Here is a 24,840-nt window from a genome sequence, read left to right on the forward strand (position 1 = left end):
GCCTCCAATCTCCGTTCTTTTTGGGCACCATGTGTAGAGGGGATGACCAATTGCTGTTAGATTGTCGGACGATCCCAAGTTGCAGCATGTGGTCAAATTCTTGTCGAGCGATAGTTAGCTTGTTGGGCGGTAGACGACGTGTGCGAGAAAAAATGGGTGCTCCGATCGTGTTGATATAGTGCGTAACCGAATGTTTCACCTGTGTTTCTTCAAAAGTTACCCGCAAAATTTCTGGGAATTCCTTTAATAGAGCATGATAAGGTGAATCGTTAGGTGTTGTGGCAAACATCGGACAAAGGGACGTTTCTTCGGTTGAGATGCCTTCAATAGTCAGATTGGTTAACCTGTCGATAAGTGTATTATTTCGAATATCGACAAGTAATCCAAAATATCGTAAGAAATCACAACCGAGAATAGCAGTTTCCACGTCGGCGATCACAAAAACCCACGGAAAGTTCCTTCGCAAACCAATATTGAGTGTTAGTGACTTGTGCCCGAAAGTGTCTATTTTGGTCCGATTTGCCGCTTGAAGATATGGCCCCTTTCCGCGATTATATAGGTCACAACGTACGGGGGGTACCACACTGACCGCTGCCCCTGTATCAATGAGAAAACGTTTCGTGGTGGTTCTGTCACGAATGTAAAACAGGCGGCTTCGATTTTGGCCAACGCTCGCCACCGTTACACGCTGGCCTGTTCGTTTTCCGGCTTTAAATTGCTTGGATACTTGCATGGCGCTCTACATTTCCTGGCCTTATCACCAAATGATTGATGATACCAACAAATATCACTGTCGACGTTACTGGTATTATTTGACTGGGAATTGAATCTTTGTCGGCTTCGAGATCGGCTTCGACTGCGCTCCCTGACCTCTGACTTTAGTGAAGCAATTTGGGCAGTGAGTTCACGGACTTGTTCACTTAGTTGTTGCACTTCTGATTTTTGTGCCTGGGCCTGGGGTGTTTGTATGGCAGCGATGGGAGGATATGCAGGAGTTACTTCCATGATTTTATCCGCTAACTCGGCTAAGGTTTCTATCGGTGTGGTGTCGCTCATCGACGCCAGAATTAGTTGGGCGCTCGATGGAAGTCGCTGAACAAAAAGTTGTTTCAAAATGTTCGCATGAAGGGTGTTTGTACCTAGCAGCTGACGCATTTTGCGCAACAGTTGCGTGGGTTTTCGATCCCCCAATTCTTCAGAAATTAACAACTGGTGGAGCCGTTTTTGCTCCGAAGCCGTTGTTCGCTTAATCAACTCCTCCTTTAGTTTTTGATAGGGTTGTTCGCTTGGCTTACTTATGAGCAAGTCGCGTACTTCCTGGGCTATTTCCGGTTGTAGGGACGATATCACGTAGGAATATTTTGTATCCTCGTTAGTAACTCTCCTCGTTACGAATTGCGCCTCAACCTGTGCGAACCAGATAATTGGGTCATTGGGCCAGTACGGAGGTAATTTAATACTAACTGTGGATAGCGATTGCTGTGTTTCGTGTGAATTTTCTGGATCCATGATGTACAATATTATATTATTCCAATGCGAAAAAAACTGTAGTAAAAAAAAATATGCGATTTTAGTACTTGGGAAGTATTCAGGGCAACCTAGCTTGATCACGTCGGGGTCACCACTTTGGACGCTAGGGTTATTAGGTGGTAAATTATATGAAATATAAAAGTACGTCACTCACCTCAAACACTACAGTCCTATTTGCGCTAGGTCGCCGTCTCGTACGAATACTACAGACAGGATCCAATTAAAAATCCAAACACAAATCCCGCTATCAAAATCCTAATCCATAAAAACAATTCGCCCGGAAGCGGGGCAACACGTATCCGATTTGATATTGAATAAAAGTAGGGAAAAACAATAAAAGTTTTCCGTTTAAGCGTAATTTCGTCGTAAGTATAAGCGTTGTCGATCCGTTGAATATCGTAATCCAAGTCCGAGTCGTCTGTCGTAAAAAAACTCTATATTATCTATCGTTGTGTGAAAGATTTCGCTTATCGTTCGTCGGAATAAAACCATCCATTGTTTTTATCGAAACCAATGTCTCTTGACCTAGTATTAGTCATGACATTGATAAAGTGATTATTGATCGTAATTAATCTTCTAAAAATGAGGGCGCACTTTCGATTTGATAAAAGTGAAGTCCTCTACACAGGGACTTGTTATGGAACAACTCCCTGCTCCGAGCCAGGAGTAATATATTCTTGAAGGAAAGGAAAGGGGTTTAAAACCTTTAACTAACTTTGTTATCATTCTGAATATTACTCCGAGCAGGGACTTGTTATGGAACAACTCCCTGCTCCGAGCCAGGAGTAATATATTCTTGAAGGTAAGGAAAGGGGTTTAAAACCTTTAATTAACTTTGTTATCATTCTGAATATTACTCCGAGCAGGGACTTGTTATGGAACAACTCCCTGCTCCGAGCCAGGAGTAACATATTCTTGAAGGTAAGGAAAGGGGACTAAAACTAAGAAAATACGACCATTTCCTATCTGTCAAGCAATTTTAACTTGTTCGGTGAAAATAATTATGACCTTTAATTAACTTTGTTATCATTCTGAATATTGCTCACAATAAATTGTGATAACTGAAAAAAAACAGTGAATTCCCATATTCTCTCCAATTATTAACATTCTGTCAACTGTTACCGTGTCATTAGGCTTACGACTTTACATACAGAATCCATATGAGGTGTGTGGTATCGTCAATTCTGTATGCTGATCCAGTTGACCCTAAAAGTGTATGTATGTATCCATATCTGTGTACATCCCGTGGCAAACAACTGATAAAATCCTGAAATGCGTATTACACCTCCTGCATGACTCGCTAGACTGAGGTCACCATGGCAACTACGATGTCCTATACAAAGCTGGGCGTCCCATGCCGTATAATGATCATCAAAATTGACATAGGATACGTCCGTGTTACCGTACCTTGTAGTTTGTAGGCATACACATGATCAAGCAGTAACGATTTGACCAGGGAGTTGTTATGGACTATACTTCCACCGGTAACGTTGTAATACGTGGTTTTCACAAGACGGTTGTTACACAAATGATCTTGTCTTGCAAGGAAAAGATTTGATTTATGCGAAGGCAGTTATTCCATACGTCGGACATTCGTAATGGAAGGAGTAACCAAACATGATTTCCTTGGAATGAAACTCCACCGTCGGGAAGGAATTGAACGGTTTCAAAAGTCTTATAGATCCGCAGTTGTTATTGTTATGGGATTTGCTTGTTTTTGTTACATGTTATCGTTGGTATGCTCATTCTATCTCTCTGTTTGGAATACATCGTGCGACTGTCTAGTGGAAGAAAGTCTCGTCTTGACAGACGAACAACAGGTTCGTTATTGCATATTGCATATATATATATATATATATATATATATATATATATATATATATATATATATATATATATATATATACATATATATATATATATATATATATCATCTGGTTATATATATATTTATATATATATATATCATCTGGTTATATATATATATATATATATTTATTTATATCTGTGTGTGTGTTCTAGTGGCTGTGTTCACTCTTACAACCCGGTGCCAATTAGTTACATGATCCATGTATGACTTAAATGAATAACGTTTCGTGACCTAGCTTGTATGTTATTTCATGCTCCATTTTAGTGTCGATAGGTGGCAGAAACGCAATAAAAGGATACAATCTCTATTAATCCATATAGCATTTAAACTTGGTACATTTTCCCAATAATTTACCTTGTCTATTAGCTGCAGAATGATCGCGAAAAATATCGGTATTACTCCATTACGCGACCTAAAACAAAGCGACCTTTTACGCAATGAAAACCTAAGGTTGAAAGAGCATCTATCTTCCACTCGCAACTAATGTTGAGTAAACCCCTTTGCAAAATATCGAGGCAGCAATAACAACGTATCTCAAAACTGCTTAAATTGACCCATTTGCTGTTTGTTTGTAAATGCTCCACGTAGTTTGTGAACAATCTCCGCACATGAGAACTTCCCGTATATAATGCAAGTGCAGATAGAGAACCATTTTACCCAGTTAATTCGCATTGAGATCGGTCATTGATCAAAATCTAACTAGGCGACAGTTAATGTTCGTAAACAGCGCCTAGCCATTCCCCCAACGTTACTGCATCCAAACCTGAAGTTTGTATTCTCTTTTTTGGTGGAGGTGTGTATTGCCAGATACAGTAAACTGACCTGTGTTTACCATGCCATAGTGAAATTTATATCAACATAATTGTTTGGGCCATTTATATTGTAACAGCTATTTCTGGTTTACAAGCAGAAGTCTAGTGCAATGAAGTCATCGAAACCTCAATGCGTTTCGCATTCTGGTTGTTTTATAGGAAACTGAATTTGTTGAACTTCACCTGCACGGATTGACCTTGACTGAAATTTTCTGATACAGTCATCCACCTTCCCCACCCCCTCCGCCTCCCCCACCCCTTATATTTTCTTACTCATGGTTAATTGTTATATCCAATTAAATGTATAACCTCCGTGTTGTATGTAATAGCGGAAAGACACAGTCGTCGTTTCAAATGTTTGTAGGGGCGTGGGGGGGGGGGGGGTGGGTGAGTAGGAAGAATTGACTTGGGAAAGTTGGGGCTAACGATATTTTTGTTTCCTTTCATTACTTAGAGTTCAGGTTGGTACACTTTATATGACAGTGACTGTTGTAAAAACTGGCCAAGTTGGTGTTACCTTTTGAGGAGCGCGGGCAACACTTGTTCAATGAAATTTCAGGCTCTCTCCAGAGAAGAAACCGACGATTCCGATAGTCGCAAACATATCGCTATTTTTGCTGAGCTAAGCCAATCTGATCAGCCAATCCTTGGTGCAAATGTCACGGTAAAGGTCACGAGGTCAACCAAACATGAAGAAGAGATAATTAATGTACACTTACTCGATAATGGTTCCGGTAGGTCACTCATTTCTGGTTCTCTCAAACGTATTACTTGAAAAATGTCATATCATCAAGGGGTGAGGTGGGGAAGGGGTAAGAAATCACTTTTTATTTGCATCCTTTGCATTCCGCAGTTGTTAAAAGTCTTCTTATGGAATTACCTAGTTGCAACCGGCAGGTGAATATCTCACATTCACTCCTTTCAGGCCCGCAAGCGTGCAGCAGATAAGTATGTCGAATGGCAAAAATGCGTTTAACCAATGATTCAATATATCCAATGGTGATGTCTGAAATTCTTCAAAATTTCCCGGAAATTTCATACTATTGATTTCTTATAATATTAAAAAAAATCTTTCCTACAAGTTCGGAGTGTCTCAATTCTTCCCCGAAATTATGCAAAATGGTTAATTAGTGATAATGATAGAGGCAGTAACCACAAACTCGCTGAAGTTATTTTCAATCAATGGGTGGCTTTTGTTTACGCCAGTGGAGGGCGGTAGACACAAACTCGTTGAAGCTTCAAGCATTGCTTTACTTATTCACTTGTTCTGGATTCCTTGCCGGAGGTATTGCAAGCCGCTCCAATTACCTCCCAATTCTACTAAAGTGTAATATATTCTACCTAAGTCGAATTCAAGTAAAATGTATTTCTCATGAGTGAAATAGAATCCACTTAAATAGAATACAAATGATTAATGTTCTATATAACTTATGTGGAAAGCAATTCACTTATTGTATTTAAGTTAAGTAAAATAAAAGTTCACTTAAAGGCATTGAAGACTCGGCCCAAACCGCGTGCCGCCCTGCGAAAAAGTTAACTTTCCGTTGCTTGCAAGTGAAGTTTTTTTTTTCTTATTGCTACAAAATGCAGACAGTAATGAAAGGTGATACCTTGTTATCTTTTATCTGTACCTGAGATCAGGGAGTTCCATAGCAACTCCCTGCTGAGATGTCCACCGCTGCTCATTACACTGTGTTATGGGTATTGCCCGTAGCTGCATGTAGTGACTGTACACTAGTGTATAATTACCGACGGTAGCGAGCTGTTTGTGTATTTTCTGGGACCGATGATGGTGTCTAACACTTCTGTTACACCTCAGTCGAAACCAGGTCAGATTACCCGCATGAGACATTTCTTTGTATGAGAGTATTCACACCCTTTAAGCTTAGTTAAAATGGGGCAACACTTGGCTGAATGGTTCAACATGTTATCTCAAATGGTCTCCAAATTGGTCACCTCTTTCTGTGATTAAAAAAGATGACTTTTGCTCTGGCAGTAGGTTGTGAAAATATTTCAGTGTATAAACATTGTCACGTAGAGTTCTCAGTCAGTTATAACAATTATAAAAGGAGTTTGCTAGCTCAAAGTTGGTAAAAGAAATTATCCTTTATATTAATACATCTATTTGTCTATATTTCACATAGTAAGACTGTTCTTTCTGGAGTATTGAAACATTGGGTGTCTAAATAGTATACTCTAAAATCCTTATCAGTGAATGACATGGTTGATGTCCACAAGGGAGTGTTGCAAATAACAGCTAGAAATCTCTGATCTTTTCAATTTACCGCTGAATTCTTGGACAAATATATAACCCATCCACTTGCTCTCTGAATTGTGACCACATTGTATAGCAAGGAAACAGTGTCGGGGTCAACTGCAGGTTCTTTACTATTTCAAACGACCAAACTAGACGAATGTAACCGTCCTTTATTATGACTTTGTGTTTGAAAACTGTTTCCGTCAGCAAAAGCAATAAAAGTAATACAGGACATTCAAGTTGACCCCATCAAAATAAAGGAATTTTGAGGGACTTTCCCTCGCGTGAACATTTTCGATAGTGGTAAGTCAAAGGTGTCTTGCCTGTCTCCATGAAGTCTATGATTAAATGCTTTACCGTCGTTTTCAAAAATGTAATGATATCTTAAACTGATGCAATATGAACTTCAACCAAGATAAACATCGGAGTTACTGCGTTTACCAGGTTTTATGACTTTCATCTCTGTTGAACTCAAACGACGTTTTCACGTTCACAGACTAAAAGAAAACGTGACTGTGCATACCATCCGACAACGTTAAGGCCTCTTCGTTACAGTTTACGTCACGGAACATTTCTGACATTTCATGTGATGTTTATGGATAGAATCCTTTGTATATAGTTTGCAGTAGGATTCTTATTTTTTTAAATGAACGATCATATTCCCTACCAAGCTGATATGCATGCAGCTGTGTGCTTGCAATGTTTATAGTAAACACAAGCCTATCCTTCCTGTTACTTCTGTCGTATGATTCGTTACTCTGTTTGACCAAACTACTACGTTCAACCACATAATTTCTGTGCGTTCAACTCTTAGGCTGCAAGTTTGATCAAAACTGTCCTTGAACGGAACCGCGACTGATTTTTAAGCAGAAATTTTCAAAGATGATATCGTGAGAAGAATAAAACTGATTTCAAAAGAAAAGACATTTGCGTTTCCTAGCTAAGAATATTTCTACCTCTGTTTACCAGGAACAAAACGAAATTGACAATTTTCTAATTTCCGTCAAAAAAAGAGTCTATCCTATCATTAGCCGGCTGTACTGACAACTAAGCCTAGCCAAAATAACATGCGCTACGTGTTTCAAATATTTCGTAAACCAAACCGGCAATAAATTGTGACTAATAAGCACACTTGATATATAGATACAATATAGCACCCTTCTCCACCCCTACCACACACCCTCGAATCCGCCACGGCATTTGTGCTGTAAAGCAATTATTTGTTCTTCTTTAGCCACCATATTTTGCCTTACCCGTTTCGTCCCTGAAATGTTCTGTCAGGCGATGATCAGTTTGTCCTCTTGCGTCCGTGGACTTACGCCTGACTAGTATGTAGTTCCGCCACCACATACTTTTCGAGTTGCAGTGTGTAAACTGTTTATTTAACTTAAAGTTTCTTGGGCTCAAGCCCTCAGTCTGACTACAAAACAAGTGCACACACACACGTACACCCATCCACGAGCACGCCATTACCATCGCATAGACTCATCATGTCTTAGGCAAGGAATCATCATGGTGCTTTCTTCTTTTGCGGCATCCGTACTACAAATATATCATCGTATTCCTTACATAACATGAAGAAAAGATTCGTTATTTGCTGCTTTTATCACTGCAATCAAATAATTGTGTAATAAAATATGTAACTGTAGCCGTCAAAAAAAGACCGAGTCTTCTACGGAAGGTTGCTCTTTATTTATTCGTCTTCGTTTCTTTGTTTACCTTCGTGAAAACTACAAATACAAATACAAATAATAATTATACAAACAACTACAAAGTGCACATTCGATCGAATACATATACAATTGTACGGGAAGAAGCCTTTAGGTCCGGGGTAAACTTACATCTAAACCACAACATAAATTAACGTACCTCTTTGGACTCTTGCAAATATCGGCTCAGTTAAGGTGGTCTTAAGTTACAGCTATTCCTTCAGCATATGAGGACATTCACTTCACTTGAATAAGGTGTGTCAAAGATAATAAATCGTGTCTACGCGACATGCATTGTCGGCCTATCTGCACAAAGACTGTGCAGTCTGTGAGGAATAATGCCTCTGAGAGACGTCTCGGCCTCTTACACAAAACAATTTAAACTAACCATAGTGCGGTACTGTAATGTGAAGAATTCCACATCTGGGAATATTTGCCATGCAAGATTGCACGAGATTGCTGCCGAGCTTACAAATTATAAATACGAACAGGTTTAAATATCAATGAATATATTTTACGCATAGAAATTGTGAATCAACCGTTACAAAATATCTGATTTTTATTATGTAAATAGGAAATTTACAGGGCATAAGGGATTTTTGTAAAGTTTGATATCAGATATATAATACATGTTAGGCTTCGTTTTAAGTGTAATGATAATTGTAACATTAGGTTCTTTTTTTCGTCCGGATTGTGCATTGCCTAGCGAATAAAGCGATAATTTAACCGTCTTCGTGGTCACTGTGTCACGACGAATGAAAACCTTTTTCTAAGGAGACCTAGATATTCCATTTATGTTATATACAGTTCTGAATTCAAAGATACTAAAGAAACTTTAAGAAAAACAATTGTGATATCATAGTTTCAATTGATAAAACATGTTTTGACCTTGGATTTGGAATAGTGGCGTGCGTAGAGTGGTAGAGGGGTGGAGTGTAGTTGGCTCCCGACCCAATCCGGGGGGGGGGGGTAGGCGGCTCCCGAATGATGTAGGGAAACCGCAGCCAATTAGTCCCGGTCGTCATTCCGAGGGAAGTGATTCAGTTAAAAGAATTAGACCACTACTATGGATGTACACCACCCCTTTTCTTTAACCTCACACAAAGTACTTTTTTAGCAAAACCTTACATTAACATTATAATTTTATAATGGTTTTCGTACACATTAAAAAAAAAATCTGAGAGAGGACACAATCCCCCCCCCCCCCCCACAGACACACACACATATGCCCTTAATGCGTCACCCCTCTAACGTGATGAAAATTGCCATGGAGAAATGAATCGAAAAGTCAACCAGCCTATATAAGTTGTTAAAACCGCATAAAATATTGTCGTAAAAACAATTAGATTCATTTTCTTTTTTAAAATTTGAACACTTAAATTTGAGGCCATATGCTGTGTGATTGATCATGAGCTTAATCTGTTTTGACATGTTTTTGTATCTTCAGGGGCAGATTTCCGACGGAATGATGGCATATACTCCTTTGATTTGACAATTTCGAATAACACGTGGATATATGTGCTGAAGATAATAGTGACACGCCCAACGCACGCACGCGTTGAACGTACAGCTGGTTTGCCGTTCTTTGCTGAAGACTTGTTGGACGGTAATTTTTCTGGTGAGGAATTAAACTTCTTACGAGTCGACGAATACAATATTAGTTAAGTTTAAACCCAAGGCCGCAGGAAGCCTCACAAGTAGCTTATTTGAGACCCTATCCGTATTAGATCATGGATGAACACCGGCTTCTTTCAAGCCTTTACTTTTCGATAGTGTTAAGAGGATAACGAGGCAGGGGTGTGTATTTGCCTCCATTCCTGCTCCCGGGACCGACGGAAGAGAGTGTCTGCCACAGCATCTGACCACTTTCTCAAATTCTGAAGTTGGCACCTGCACCCATTCGACATCACTGCAGTGCAGCCATAACGAACAAACTTGTTGAGAAACCAAGTTAAGAACAGAAACAAACCCCTTTTTCAAAGTTCACAAACCAGAAATACCAATTCCAAGGGAGACTCCGCACATCACCACTGCCCTGTAGCGATTTTAGAATAGGTCAAGAGAATCTGGCTCCTGGCGGAAATTTGATCCTGGAACCTAAGGGTTGTGAGACGGACACTAACCGCTGAACCAAGCCTTTGCCCTTATACCCCCATGGTCAAGGTTAATTGTCTCAGAAAATTAATGTTGAATATATTTTTCAAATAGTAAATAGTAGGTGGTGAAAACTGGATCCTCATCTGCTGATAGCATTGCTAACATGTTATGTAGAAGCGATGGGTTCTCATATCCCTATGGCAACCCTGCTGATGAACGTGCTACAAATATAAAAAAATAACGCAATTTCATTGGTTTACCTTACATAGTTTACCTGAATGTTCATAGTTCCTTTGGGTATGATAGCCTGATTATGATACTTTTAATTTAATATTTTGATGTGATTGGACAAACTCTCAAGTCTACGACTTTGATGACGTTACGGTGATTTTTTCCTTTAGATTATAGCTTCTTCCTTCCGGGAAAACCATCCGATGATCTTGAAGGAGATAAATTGGGTAACTTCTCTTTTGGTGCATCGGGAGGAGCTACCCACGTAGATTCTGGCTTTGCCGCTAGGGATGACGTCGTACCACCTAATCGGATAACCGACCTGGAAGTCGCTGCGGTCAATAATTCCATGGTGACGTTGACGTTTACAGCGCCCGGTGATGATTTGGATTCTGGAAAATGCAAGTCTTCCCGTTCTCTTGTACAGTATTATTGGGAGAAATGTTCGAATACAAAATTCAACGTATCATTTAATAGCAATGGTGTTTTTCTTGGGAGGGGGGTGGGTTCTAGTTATAGGCAGTTACTGAAATTTGGGCATGAGTGACCAGTATTGGACTTCCTAGCATATTTTAAGCGAACAGCATACTGATGTTCAATCAGTTAACCAGGACAACGAAGGCGATGTGGGGGGGGGGTGGTAATCTTGACTTCATTCTCGCAAAGTTCTCAAAGTTACGTACCGATAATTTGCGCTTGAATTATTGCCAAATATTGCCAGATCAAAAACCCATATATCTGACGTATATATATAACCTTTTCCTTCTTTTTTTTGCCAAAACAGCCTTTCAATATTTGGTGTACCGATCTACCACTCGAGACAATATCTTACATAACCAAACTCTGCCCCTTTCAACTTTCGTAGAAGGTGATCCTCTGTCGCCTTCTCAATACGGTACGACAGAGACGTTCGTTCTACGGTTACCACCGACTTATCCGGCACAAAATACCACCGTGTCTTACTACTTCGCCGTTACCGCCGAAGACGATGCCGGTAACCGGGGCGACTTATCGGTTCTTGCACAAGCAGTCATCAACTTAGGTGTCTCTACAACATTGTCACCTTTGGATGAACACCGTGATCAGGCCCGTATCCAGGGGGGAGGCGTTAGGGGCGCGCGCCCCCCGGGTAAGAAAAAGAGGAAAGAAAAAAAGAGAAGAAAAAAGGGAAAAGAGAAGGGGGAAAAAAGAGGAGGAAGGAAAGGAAGGAAGGGAAAAGAATAAGAAGAAAGAGAGTAAAAATGAGAAAAAGACGCACCCATCACTTCTTGAGATTGTCCCATCTACATGGAAAAGCGGGCCCACAATCATACGCCCCACCCCTCTATTAGCTTCCGATGAATTACGAAACGTAATTAATGACCTTCGCCCGTAGTACCAAGACCTTGCCAAAATCATTGTGCTAGGCTGGAAAGAAACTGGGGATGACAGACCCCCTTGGGCACAGGTAGCTGGAAACCATAATGCTGTAAGAAACTACTGGAACCAATGGCAACAACCTGAAGTGAAGAATGGTGTACTCTATCCCAAGGTCGAATCTCTAACAGGTGAAAAGTTCACATATCAGATGATAGTACCGGAAGTCATTAGAGGGGACATACTAAAACTGTCTCACGACCACAAATTAGCAGGCCATTTTAAAATCAAGATTACCATCGACAGGGTCCGGAACAACTACTAATGGAGTGGCTATCGTAACGATATAGATAAATGGAGTAAGAAGTGCGACCTCTGCAACGCATGGAAAGGCCCCAATAGGAAGAAGAAGGCCGATATGCAGAACTACAAGTCAGGAGAACCGATGCAGAGATTGGCCATCGATATCATTGGTCCCTGGCCTAAGACAGACCGTGGGAACTATTGCATCCTGGTTATTGGTGACTACTTCTCCAAGTGGAAGGAAGCTTTTTCAATACCTAACCAAGAGGCCGCAACTGAAGCAAACACCCTTGTTGGAGAATTCATCTGTCGTTATGGTATCCCGTCCGAGATCCACACTGGACAAGGTCGACAATATGAGGCCAAATTATTTAAAGAAACTGTGCTGACTTCTAGAGATTAACAAAACAAGAACAACTCCATACTACCCACAATCCGACGGCATGATTGACGGTTCAACAAGATTGGGACTGCTGGCTTCCTGTACGTGATGCTGAGCTACAGATATGCGATTTATGAGTCCACGGGCTATTCTCCCTTCGATATTGTAATGGGCAGGAGAGCTTCCATTCCAGTGACACTCCTTACAGAAAAACCTGACATGACAGACCAAGCCAATACCTAATACTGTGATTATGTAGAAAGATTAGAAAGAAGACTCGAGAAAGTACACGAACATGCCCGTAACTATTTGGACCTGACAATTGATTAGAAGACAAAGACTTACGACAGGAACTTAAGTCTAAGGAGCTATCAAGAAGGCGACAACATCTGACTGTACGAACCAAAACGCAAAAAGGGATTGCTCCTAAATTTCAGAAATCTTGGATAGGACTTGGCAAAATGCTTACGAAGATTTCCGATGTTACCTACCGAGTGCAAATGAGACCACTCAGTAAACCAAAAACAGTGAACCACAACAAACTGGTACCGTATGATGGCAGGAACCCACCAACCTGTAGAGTGAAACTATCAACTGCAACAGTTGAAGTGGCTGATGTCTCTGCCTTCGGTCAACCAGACAGAGAAAGTGTCATGCCACCAGGCACTGCAGTCGACACCATAGACGAGATGCATGGAAATGGTCTGATATCTCATACTGACTCACCAACCCCCAACTCATCAGTTCCTGCAGTTCAGAACGTCAACTCTGAACCATCTTTGTGTAAACGACCCAGGAGGACGACACGACCCGTTGATCGGTATGGTCAACCTCTACTTTATGGTTAATGGAAATGGTATCTACCTACTCTATGGCATGGTGAAGGCCCTTAGGCAAGGTCATACGCTTCGATGATGGTGCTTATATTTTGCCTAACCAAACACACCAACTCAGACGAACGATGTGATGTAAAACTACCGGGACGAACTACCGAGACACCAACCGCGTTTATAGCTATAGCTTGTAAGTTAGTTTAGTTGTGCGTCAATGTGTACGATAATTAAGGTCCACGTGTATTAGTTCAGTTTAGGTCAGCTAGCTCTACCACTACTTCGCGTCAGAAGACTTCCAAGATGTTTACCAAACTGTAAAAAATCATTTATCTAAGTTGTTATAAATGTTCCAAAAAAAGGATTTTCTTTGTTTATGTCGATGAGTAAGATATTAGTGAATGTTAAACGTGCACAGGAGGATGGACATTTCTGCACCTAAACTTAATATTAATCTTACCGTTAATTCTTGTATTCGATAGTGCGATGTTTGTTGTTGTTGTTCATGTCACATGTAGTGGTTTTATTGCTTAGTTTATGTATTTCATGTAAAAACTTTTGTTTTGTACCCTTACATTAAGGGGATAATACATTGTATATATGCTATATATAGGCTTTCTCACATTTCGAACTTTATATTCCATGCCTTCTTGTATATTTCTTATCGAAGACCGTTTTTGCTATGTGTGGGGAGCAGTGTAACGTGAATGGTCTTTATACTCATCCCTAGTAAGCTGTGCACATACCTATATAGCCAGCCATGTCATGGATATTAATATAGTCTTTGGGAATTTTGGAGGGTTAAATGTTAATCGATGGGTTTTATAGTCTAATTAAGTAAATCAATATTATCAGTGAGTTAAATGTCTACGACATATCTGTATATGTTTGGGGGGGGGGGGGGGGGGTAATGTTGTTGTTTCAGTAAATAGTTAAAGGAATTGTACTTCACATGTTGTATTGCACTATTGCGTACTACATGTACCACAGTGAGACAACATAATAAATGCTCAAATTGTTCTTCTGGCTTACATACACTCTAAATACTTTTCGGCCTTTTGGCTAATATCATGTGTAGTATTTGTTCCCTTTCGAGGGGAATGGTGATGCACACCCGACGAGGATCACACTGTCATAGTCCCGATGCAAGGGGACTGGCGCTGAGGGGCGGATCAGTGGTTTGGTAGTTTGGTTTCATGCCCAGGTTCTTTCCTGGGTGACTTTTCCTTACCAAAAGCGCTCTAAATACTTCTGTAGTATCTGTTCCCTTTCGAGGGGAATCGTGATGCACACATGACGATGATCGCACAGTCACAGTCCCGATGCAAGGGGACTGAGGTTGAGAGCGGATCAGTCGTTTGGTAGTTTGGTTTTCGTGCCCAGGTTATTTCCTTGGCGACTTTTCCTTACAAATAGCATTCTGAATACTTCTCGGCCTTTTGGCTAAGATCATGTGTAGTATCTATTCCCTTTCGAGGGGAATGGTGATGCACACCCGACAATGATCACACAGTCACAGTTCCGATGCAAGAAGACTGGGGTAGAGAGCGGATTAGTCGTTCGGTAGTTTGGTTTTCGTGCCCAGGTTATTTCATGGGCGACTTTTCCTTTAAAAAACATTCTGAATACTTCTTGGCATTTTGGCTAAGATCATGTGTAGCATCTCTTCCATTTCGAAGGGAATGGTGATGCACACCCGACGATGATCACACAGTAACAGTCCCGATGCAAGGGGGTGCAAGGGGACGGGTTGAGAGCGGATCAGTCGTTCGGTAGTTTGGTTTCATGCCCAGGTTATTTCCTGGGCGACTTTTTCTTAAAATTATCACTCTAAATGCTTGTGCACATGGCCTCTTTTGTGTATGTTTGTAACCTGGCTTGGTCTCTAGTTACCGTGGTAACTGATTCACAGGCTAGCAACGCTTTTTTCCTAACAGAGCTGCTGAAAATGCAGGGTTCTTAACGGTGCCAAGGAGCTTGGAAAGCAACAATACGTCAGCGGTTTTTAAGTAACTTTTTGTGTTTCATCATTAAAAGATCTGTCAGTCACAGAATGATACCTTGTTATATGTTGACCTGCATCAAGCGCGTATCCAGGGGAGCACTGGTACCCCGCCCGGGTGAGAAAAAGAGGAGAGAAAATCAGAGAAGAGAAAGAGAAAAATAGGAGGGGGTGAAGAGGAGAAAGGGAAGGAAGGAAGGAAAAAGAAAACGAAGAACGAGATAAAATGGAGAAAGGAGGAACGCCAAAACATCGGGAAGAGAAAGAGGAACAGTGACATAATATCCCTATTATATACACAGGGTAGCCGGCTGATTAAGCTACTTAGTTTGGCAGATGCAATTAGCTAAATTTAGCCTATAGCCTATTACAAGCCCACAGTTGGCCACTGCGTAGTAAAATACATAAAGCTAACCACACTCGATGGCGTGTTACGAACCGTATGCACAACGACGACGACGACAACTTACGTTCTCATCTTTTCTATGATAAGTTGTTGTACGAACAGCATGTTTTGAAGCTAAGCTAGCAATCTTACGTGATACGCACTTCCTATAAATATCTATTACACTGCTAAATATGAAAGTTTATATTGTCAATTAGTTAAGTTTGGCAAATGTATTCAAGTCCAGACATTGGACAATAAACAAGAATCATCCTACTAGAACAATTGTAAAGAGTACTATGTTTGTCTTTCTGATATAATATATTAAAGAACATGTAATAGGATAATTCAAACCGGAACAAGATCTTCTGATAATATTGGGTGTCCTCTCTCCTTAAACCCCTCCCCAATATCAATCGCAAAATGTGATCACCCCTCCCCTTCCCTTGCAAATTCCTGGCTACGTCGCTGTATGAGCATGAAAATGGCGTTCCATGGTAAACAGCCTCAAAACTGTCTATGTGTAGTGTTCGGTTTTGGAAATATCTGGTATTTTTTCATTTCTTTAAACAAAGTTTTATAGTAGCCGTTATGAGAGGTTTTAATAATTGTACACCAGTAAATTAACTGTGTCTGAATTTTCGATATTTCCTGACCAACATTCTTTTTTTTTCTATATTGGTTGTCCATAGATGTAAGCATGTGCGACACTATGGGTAATTTTTTAAATGAATTTGTTCACCGGAAATGTGGATTTTCAAATTCTGAACAAATAATGGGCTTAAAACCTTGAAAGGAGGGCTGACGTAGAATCGCGACGCGACGTAGAATCACTTACAAAAGCATTGATCCACAGGAAATGCAATGAGGTCGAACATGATGCGTGGGTGGTTAAAATATTGAAAAAGGTTATGGATGAAAATCGTGGATACGCACCTGTGCATGTGATCACACGAACATGTGGCAGCGTCTCTTATCTCACAGGAAAAGGATTCATATTAATTTTACCCGTTATCGGTTTTCCATCGTTCATTTCCGTCTATAGAAAATAATATGTTCCTTTTTACTCTAGTTTTAGAAACAGTTAATACAGTTGAATGATCTTTGAACCTTCGATTTTCCGCCAGTTTCCTGACGACAGCCTTGTACTATTTATTGTTGCATGATATTGGATTTCGTCATCAGCTTTTGATGTATCAAATATGCATGAATGTTTTGATGACATAGCATATAAAACATTTCTTTAAGGAATAGGGAATGATTTATTGGCTACAATATTGAATTTATATTTGATATTTGGTGAGATTTTATTTTTACATAACTATGTAAAAAAACACGATGATATTTGTGTAAGAAAACTACTTCACAACTGCATGCGGTGTAGCAACAGAATGGCCCAGTTTTTGCATAGCATTTCACATGCATTTTAGCATCAGTTTTCTTAGAATCTTAATGGAATTCGATGCAACCATTATTCTTAAATTTGGACAATACTCAGTACGTTGGAAACATTTTGGCAAAGTAGTATTTTAAAAAACCCAACATTCCGCCGTTAGTGACTAATAACATACAGCTAACCTTTTCAGAAGTAGTTAAAAAATCACTCTATAATTTCGTCTCCATTTTTTTTCGCACGATTCCAAAAGTTTTATTCATTAGAATTCAAACAAGTCTGCATGCCCCATCTTGGTATCTGAAATCGAGAGTTATTTCTAAAAGAAATTCCTGTGGCCTGAAAATCTGATAAAAGTCAATGAAAAGGAAGACTTTATACCATGTAAGTTTGGATTGTTATATTAACATTCACTGGTCTAAGTCATTTAGTCTGTTTACAGAAAACTGCAATACAATGTAATATTATCACCTTTTTGTCACCTTAGTTTGCGTACATATAACACTTTGAGTATTAAGTTATTATAAACAAGTGCTTGACATTTAGTCGCCTGAGACCATTTCGATTTTACAGCATGTATTTTCGAGCGTATTAGTTGGAACTTAAACATCAACTTAGAAAATGAAAGCCTTGTTTTATTTCTTGCTTTATTATGAATGTATGGTTGCATTTGAACTAATATCCAGTGTGTGATAACATGTTCATAGTTTACTGCTAATAGCATGTCTGTAGAATCAGTACCAAATCTTTGTTTTGTTAACATCTAAAGTCTTCTTTTTCCCATTTGGAAATACTTTGACAGTATTCATAGTGATTAAACATCAATTCTTTTCTTTCTATATGTAAATTGGGCAATTTTCCATTATAAATTATGGTTGTTGTTTTCCATAAAACCAATTTGAGTGTAATGTAATAAGTCAAGTGAACCTTTCCTTTTGATAGCCAAACATTGGCATAAGTGAATCTTAGTAAACTTGAAGTTTAAGGTCACTGCTACAAATATTATTATCTGCGAGAGTGGGAATAAAACAGGTTGTCTGATCGATGTGAAAATAGGTGAAAGTCAAACAAACCTGGTAAACACTCAGAAAGTTTATCTTGGTTGAAGTTCATATTGCAGCAGTTTATGATATCATCACATAAAGCATTTAATCATAGACTTCATGGAGACTTTGCAAGACCCTTCAGCTTACCACTTCCGGAAATGTTCACTCGAGGGAAAGTCCCTCAAAATTCCTTTTCTTGATGGGGTCAACTTGAATGATCTGTATCACGTTAATTGCTTTTGTTGGCGGAAACAGTTTTCAAACACTAAGTCTTAATCAGTCTGGTTGGTCGTTAGAAATAGTAAAGAACCAGAAACCCAGCAAACACATAACATTATCATAACATTTTTAAAAGGTCGTAGAAACGTTATAACAAAACATTTTTATATTATATTTATATAACGTTATTATGATGTTATTTTATAACATAAAAATGTTTTAAAAATGTTTAGAAAATGTTTTGTTTTCAATATTATTTCAAAATGTTGTTAAAATATCATAAAAATATATTCTACCGTTAATTAGATGGAAATATGCACTGTGGGTATATGATGCACTAAAACTACGAAAACAATGGCACTTCATCAAATGTGATTCAAATATGCTATTAAACTTGCATGTTAATAATAATATTTTAAAAACATTTTTAAAACGTCTTGCTATATAAAATATCTTCCTAATGTTATAATAATATTTTCTTAAAACGTTATATCATAATGTTTTTAATTTGTTATACAATAACATTGAGGAAAATGTTTTAAAATGTTTTAAAAATGTTTTACATACAACACTATATTAAAATGTTTTTCAAATATCATATAAATATTTTCTAATGAAGTCATATAAAAGTTTGCATTGTTGGTACATACGCAATAAAATTAAATAAAAAAGACTAAAAACAAATATTGCCTGCACCCTCAAATTGATTCAAATAGGCTCACAAACTTTTATATTAAAAACGTTTTAAAAACATTTTTATAACGTTTTGCATCACAAAATATCTTTAAAATGTTTCAATAATATTTTCTTAAAACGTGATATCATAATGTTTTCAATGCGTTATACAATAACATTTGTAAGAAAATGTTTTTAAAATGTTTTAAAAATGTTTTACCTACAACATTATATCAAAATGTTGTTCAAATATCTAGTTTCCTAATGAAGTCAGATAAAATTATGCGTTGTTGGTATATACGCAATAAAAAAAACAAAACAAAAAACAAACAAACATTGCCTGCATCCTCAAAATTGATTCAAATAGGTACACAAACTTTTATATTAAAAACGTTTTAAAAACATTTTTATAACGTTTTGCATCACAAAATATCTTTAAATGTTTCAATAATATTTTCTTAAAACGTGATATCATGATGTTTTCAATGCGTTATACAATAACATTTGTAAGAAAATGTTTTAAAAATGTTTTACCTACAACATTATATCAAAATGTTGTTCAAATATCTAGTTTCCTAATGAAGTCAGATAAAATTATGCGTTGTTGGTATATACGCAATAAAAAAATAAAAACAAAATAAAAACAAACATTGCCTGCATCCTGAAATTGATTCAAATAGGTACACAAACTTTTATATTAAAAACGTTTTAAAAACATTTTTATAACGTTTTGCATTACAAAATATCTTTAAGTGTTACCAGCTTTAGCGTTTTACACTAGATTTAGCGTGTTTTAGACTTTTCTGGTGTCCTAGCGTACGTTTTTTCGTATCAAAATTGATGGTTCCCAAAAAAATGACCGTATCCGAAACATTCGAGGTGAAATTCCCGCTTTCCAACACACTTGAACCGCTATTTATATGTTACTTTTACACAATGTTATCGCGGTCGATATATTTAAAATGAATAATGCAGAACGTACGTACAGCTGAGGCGTACGTTTGCATGTAGTAAACGTGAGGACCGGAACTGTGGGCCATTGTGTGAGTTTATGTATACACTACGTACACAGCCTTACCGCGGATTGAGACGAGAATCGTCTGAATTTGTTGTATTTTTGTTGATTCTTCAGTTGTTTTGTTATGATTCTGAGCCATTATGACTTGAAGTTTGTTTAAAATAATCATATTCATAACAATGTCTATCATATAAGTAAGTGCAACTTGTGATGGAGGTAATAGGCTACATTACATATGTGCATTAATATCTATATCTAGCGTTTTCTGGGATTTTACTTTTGCAAATCTAGCGTTTTTTGGCATGTGCCGCTGGTTACGCTGATTTGCTCATTTGCCATCAACTTTGCCAACTCTGCCAACTTTGCCTTCAACTTCAAAGTTCAACTTCAAGCCCGTACTGCTCTAGTTACTGCAGTAAGAATTACTCATTCAAGTCTGTGAATTATCCAGATTCTTTGATACTTTTCATCAGGAGTTAGGAGTAAGTCTATCGAAAACAAGAAATAATTAGGTAAGTTCATTGTATTTTTCATAAATAATGCAAAATCAGCCTACCGTACTATAGTATATGCTTATAGCATTAACGTAAGGTGTACCACTAACGTTATAGGCCTAGCCTACCCTACCACGATATGCACGTTATCACGTATTTTGTATGATGGACCCTGCGAAGTTGAGACACGTAAGAGGATCAGAGGGAATTTTCAAGCTTAAAAAATACCTGTATGAAACAAAGTTCACCCTTTTATAGATCAGCTTAGCAGACATTAATTGTGAAAGTTTCAACATTTTAGGAAAATGTATATAGGCTAGGGCTACTTTTTGTACAGGAAAACAAAAGAGATTGGGGCTTGTTATTTAATAATGTGTAGGCCAGGCATAGGCTACCTGTTTTTGGTTAAACCTTGCAAAGAAAATGTGGGTGATTATATTACAGGTTAGGGTTTAGATATATTTCACACTATTTTTAATCCTTTTTTAACTGTTTGATTTGATTATTAGTACAGAAAATAAACAAAAAATTGGTTTTAGTGTTATAGGTTAGGGTACTGTACATGTTGTTGGAAACAGGTGCACGCATTATTACATCGAGCCAACAACGTCCATTGTTGCTAAGTTCAGACAGCCGACTTAAATGGCCGCCAAAAGTTAGATTTAATAATGCTCGATTTAATAATGTGCATATTTCTTTGTCAGTTTTATATTTTTTACCTTTCTGAAAATGGTTCGGACCCTTTATTTGCAATCAGAACATTCATGTGTAGATGACTTGTTTGAGTTTGTTTATAACTTTTTTTGGGTATCGGTACAAGATTTGTCAAGAAATTGGTCCATGTCAGGCGTAGCTTAAAATGTTCCAGTGATATGTAACACTAATTTCCTATTGAATAATACAGTATAGAAGAAGCTTATTTCTTTGTTTCTTTATTAAATGGTCCCAGCCCTTTTACTTTTAACCAGAACATTTGCAGATAAATTGAATGAGTTAGAACATAATTTTCTTGGTTCAAAGGTACAAATTTTCTCAAGACATATCTGCTTTGACATCGATATAATTGTTTCCAAACAGGAGCATCATCTAACTGAGTTTCCTGTAACAATTGTAACAGAGAGCATTTTACTGTTATCTCACCTTCCCCTTACCCTAGGAACATATTTACAATATCTTAGCTAGTAGCACAGACAGGAAGTTCTTACATCACACCTCTCAGAAACCTCCAACTTATTAGTTCCAGGAGATCATCCACACTGTAACCTCTAGTGTAACTTTCTACAACCAAAACCCTACACCTGTTTGTGCACCTATTATTATGTAATCTTCAGCAGGATGTGTGGTCAGCTTCACAGCAGCTTAACCACTGTTTATGTAGACAGAGTAACATCCTGTCCCATCCTCTTGTAATCCATTGTAAAAGAGTTAAAAGATGCAACTTTCACCATTTGTACTCAGTAGCATATATCCAGCCAAGGAAGATATCAATTTTCTAATTCTTGGCAGGAAAAGTTGAATTGTGGTCAGCTTAATCTCTGAAATCAAACAATTCGTATTAAAATAGAGTCTCAATCAAGTATCAAAGCAACTTCAGTAAATCCCAGTAATATCTGTCCCATATATATGTAATATATAGCCCATGGCACTGATTAAACTGCAATAATGAAACTCGTATAATTAAATACCAAAGCAAATAGTCTTGATTGTAGAAAGGAAAGAGCCGAGTCTCTTGCTTTAGTGGAACTTTATTCAAACTTTTATCAAACAAATGAACTTGTATTAAACCTGTTTTATTCCCCCCGGGGGTGGGAGGTATTTTCAGTGAGAAAAATCCTGTCACACTGGTATGGCATGTGTCCCATCGTACTAAAACAAATTGAACAATTCTAGAAATTGCCTGCAAGAATCCCCTCTAGTTGACCTGTTTGATAGAGACTCAATGAAGTATGTGAGCTTGGATAATACTGAATTGGGTGCACTTAAAGATATATAGCCTAGTATGAGCCCATGCACACTTCTTCTGTGGTACTCCCTATTCAGAGTGAAGTGTCAACTACCAAATAGAATACAATTCCCTATAATCCCCCAATCAAACCTTACTGGGGTGGAGTATCATGAATAAATTAACTTCCTGTGTATAGACAGTAGATTGCATAAACTATGGTTGTGAAGTAGCTCATTGGGTACAAACAAGTGCCTGTGTTCAACAAAGGGAAATTGGTATCATTGGCCCCTTAGTGGGGGATATAGGGCCTAATTGTGAAATAATATATACAAGACAGCATGACTTCCGTTGATTGTCTGGAAATCAAATTAAAGCATTGGGCTGACTGCTCGTATGTAATATGGGTGGGTATAGGTGTTTTTGGAAGATTTAGGTAACATTTGAGAGGAAATTGAACTTTTGATTATTGCAAAATTTAAAAAAACCTGATTTAAATGAAAAAAAAATCTGATTTAAAAAAAAAAAATCAACAACCCTGGTTCGAGGTTGCCCGATATTCTCCCACTGGCAAGTTTTGAAATTAACCTGAAAAAGTCATCCAACTGTGTATATACCATAGTGTCCCCAGATTTACATGTACAAACAAAAATATATCGATCTGTCACTGAGTATATTTATGTGTCATAAAATTTACATTGCATACATATTAAACAGCACTACAAGTGCTGGACCCATGAGTACAGGCTCATGAGTACGGGTATGGGTAATGGCCTATACTGTAAGTACGGGTCCAAGGAAAATGAAACTGTGAGTATGGGTACCAGTACCGACTCATGAGTATGGGTACGGGTATGTATAAAATATGTTAGCCAATTTTTTTTCAAACAGATGTTTAATACTTGTTTCCTTTCATTTGTACAGAAGCACTAAGGAAATGCATCAAAAATGGGAAGAGGATCGATTTCTTGTTTGAAATCAGTGAAGTTCTAAGAAATGCCCCAAATATGCCAGGAGGCAGCAACTACATGAGAAAGGTAATTGGAATTGTTTATATTAATGAAATAAACAAGATCATGTCTCTAAAGCACTTAGTGTTTGTGTAGATGTGAGTGGAACAATATTGTGAAAAACAAATGACTCGGCACAAACTTAATGCACTTGGTTCTGCATGGCAGAGCAGAAGAGTGATATCTGCAAAATGTTCTGAAAAATTATCATCAAATACCGTTTTTTTACTGGCCAAATCTGGAGTAACCACCATTCCCCACCCCCTCAGATTTGGACTTGGGGAGATAGCACCCTGAGGCAAAATGTTAGATGTGGGACTGCTAAATTTATGTGACAGAACATTCTGTCAAAGGCATCATCGCAAAGCGAAGCGATACGCCATATTGTCGTGGAATCAAGGTGCCCTTTTGGGGGATAGTATATGTATATATATGTTTTAAAATAGCCTATGCTATGGTGTGTTAGGCTATAAAATTCACCAGTTTATGTGTATAAAATGATGAGAATAAAAAAAGACATCGTTTGAAGATTTCAAATATAAGTATAGGCTTTAAATTCGCCTATGCTACAGGGTGTCAGGCTATAAAATTAACCAGTTTGTGTATAAAACGATCCGAACAGAAATTGACATCGTTTGAAGATTTAAAAAAATATAGTTTTAGGCCTTGAATTCGCCTATGCTACATTGTGTTAGGCTAAAAAAAAAATCACCAGTTTATGTGTATAAGTTCTCAGAAATGCCCTAATTAATATGCCAGGAGGCAGCAACTACATGAGAAAGGTAACTGGAATTGTTCATGTTAAATAAACAGGATGATGTATGTGTTAAGCACATCCTTGTGTAGATGGAACCATCAGCAACTGCATGCATGTATAAGATTTTTAATAAAAATATATTACCATTGTTCTCCATATCTTATAGAAATCACAAGTGGCACAAAAGAGGAACACACAGGTGTATGAATCTGAGGTTGAATCAGAAGAGGGACCAGCAACTCCAGCGATTGAACCCTCATCGTTCTAGTATTGTGGTCTCAGATTTTGTTGTCTGTTTTTGTATTTGCTCTTCTAGTAATATTCTAGTGTTCTAGTATTTGTTGTCAGAAATAAACATGTTTACATTGAACATAAATAATGTCTCTTATATTTGACTTATTATCTCGCTAATCGGGGTGGGAGTTCAGCGACAATCACCAAGTAGTTCCAGTAGCTCAAGCTACCAAGCTACCAAGTAACTCAAGCTCAAGTACCGCCCCTTTGTGTTCGCAAGAGCGCCGG

At 38.1% G+C, this 24,840-nt stretch overlaps 2 protein-coding genes and 1 long non-coding RNA gene across 3 annotated transcripts; 2 read left to right on the forward strand and 1 right to left on the reverse strand.

Moving 5' to 3' along the window:
• Positions 1-681: 681 nt before the first annotated feature.
• LOC139980062 (uncharacterized) lies at positions 682-1,509 on the reverse strand. The gene has a single exon (XM_071991429.1). The coding sequence runs from the start codon at positions 1,507-1,509 to the stop codon at positions 682-684; it is 828 nt and encodes a 275-aa protein (XP_071847530.1).
• A 1,266-nt stretch (positions 1,510-2,775) lies between these two features.
• Positions 2,776-16,040, forward strand: LOC139979547 (calcium-activated chloride channel regulator 3A-1-like). Its single transcript, XM_071990471.1, has 5 exons — positions 2,776-3,350; positions 4,667-4,946; positions 9,626-9,796; positions 10,677-10,907; positions 11,291-16,040. The coding sequence occupies exons 1-5, from the start codon at positions 3,129-3,131 to the stop codon at positions 11,728-11,730; spliced, it is 1,344 nt and encodes a 447-aa protein (XP_071846572.1). The 5' UTR covers positions 2,776-3,128; the 3' UTR covers positions 11,731-16,040.
• Positions 16,041-20,064: 4,024 nt separating this feature from the next.
• LOC139979548 (uncharacterized) lies at positions 20,065-24,612 on the forward strand. Its single transcript, XR_011797206.1, has 3 exons — positions 20,065-20,627; positions 23,476-23,588; positions 24,485-24,612. It is a non-coding gene; the product is annotated as an uncharacterized lncRNA (long non-coding RNA).
• Positions 24,613-24,840: the final 228 nt, after the last annotated feature.

Source organism: Apostichopus japonicus, chromosome 14, assembly GCF_037975245.1.
Source record: "Apostichopus japonicus isolate 1M-3 chromosome 14, ASM3797524v1, whole genome shotgun sequence".
In the NCBI taxonomy this organism is placed as follows: Eukaryota; Metazoa; Echinodermata; class Holothuroidea; order Aspidochirotida; family Stichopodidae; genus Apostichopus; species Apostichopus japonicus.

Excerpts from the sequence above, each read along its gene's own strand:
- LOC139979547 (XM_071990471.1), top strand. The coding sequence starts at position 3,129 with ATGGAAGGAGTAACCAAACATGATTTCCTTGGAATGAAACTCCACCGT. Across the intron at positions 3,351-4,666 it reads TCTTGACAGACGAACAACAG|AGTTCAGGTTGGTACACTTT; the intron begins GTTCGTTATTGC and ends TTCATTACTTAG. Across the intron at positions 10,908-11,290 it reads TGATTTGGATTCTGGAAAAT|CCTTTCAATATTTGGTGTAC; the intron begins GCAAGTCTTCCC and ends TTGCCAAAACAG.
- LOC139980062 (XM_071991429.1), bottom strand. The coding sequence starts at position 1,509 with ATGGATCCAGAAAATTCACACGAAACACAGCAATCGCTATCCACAGTT.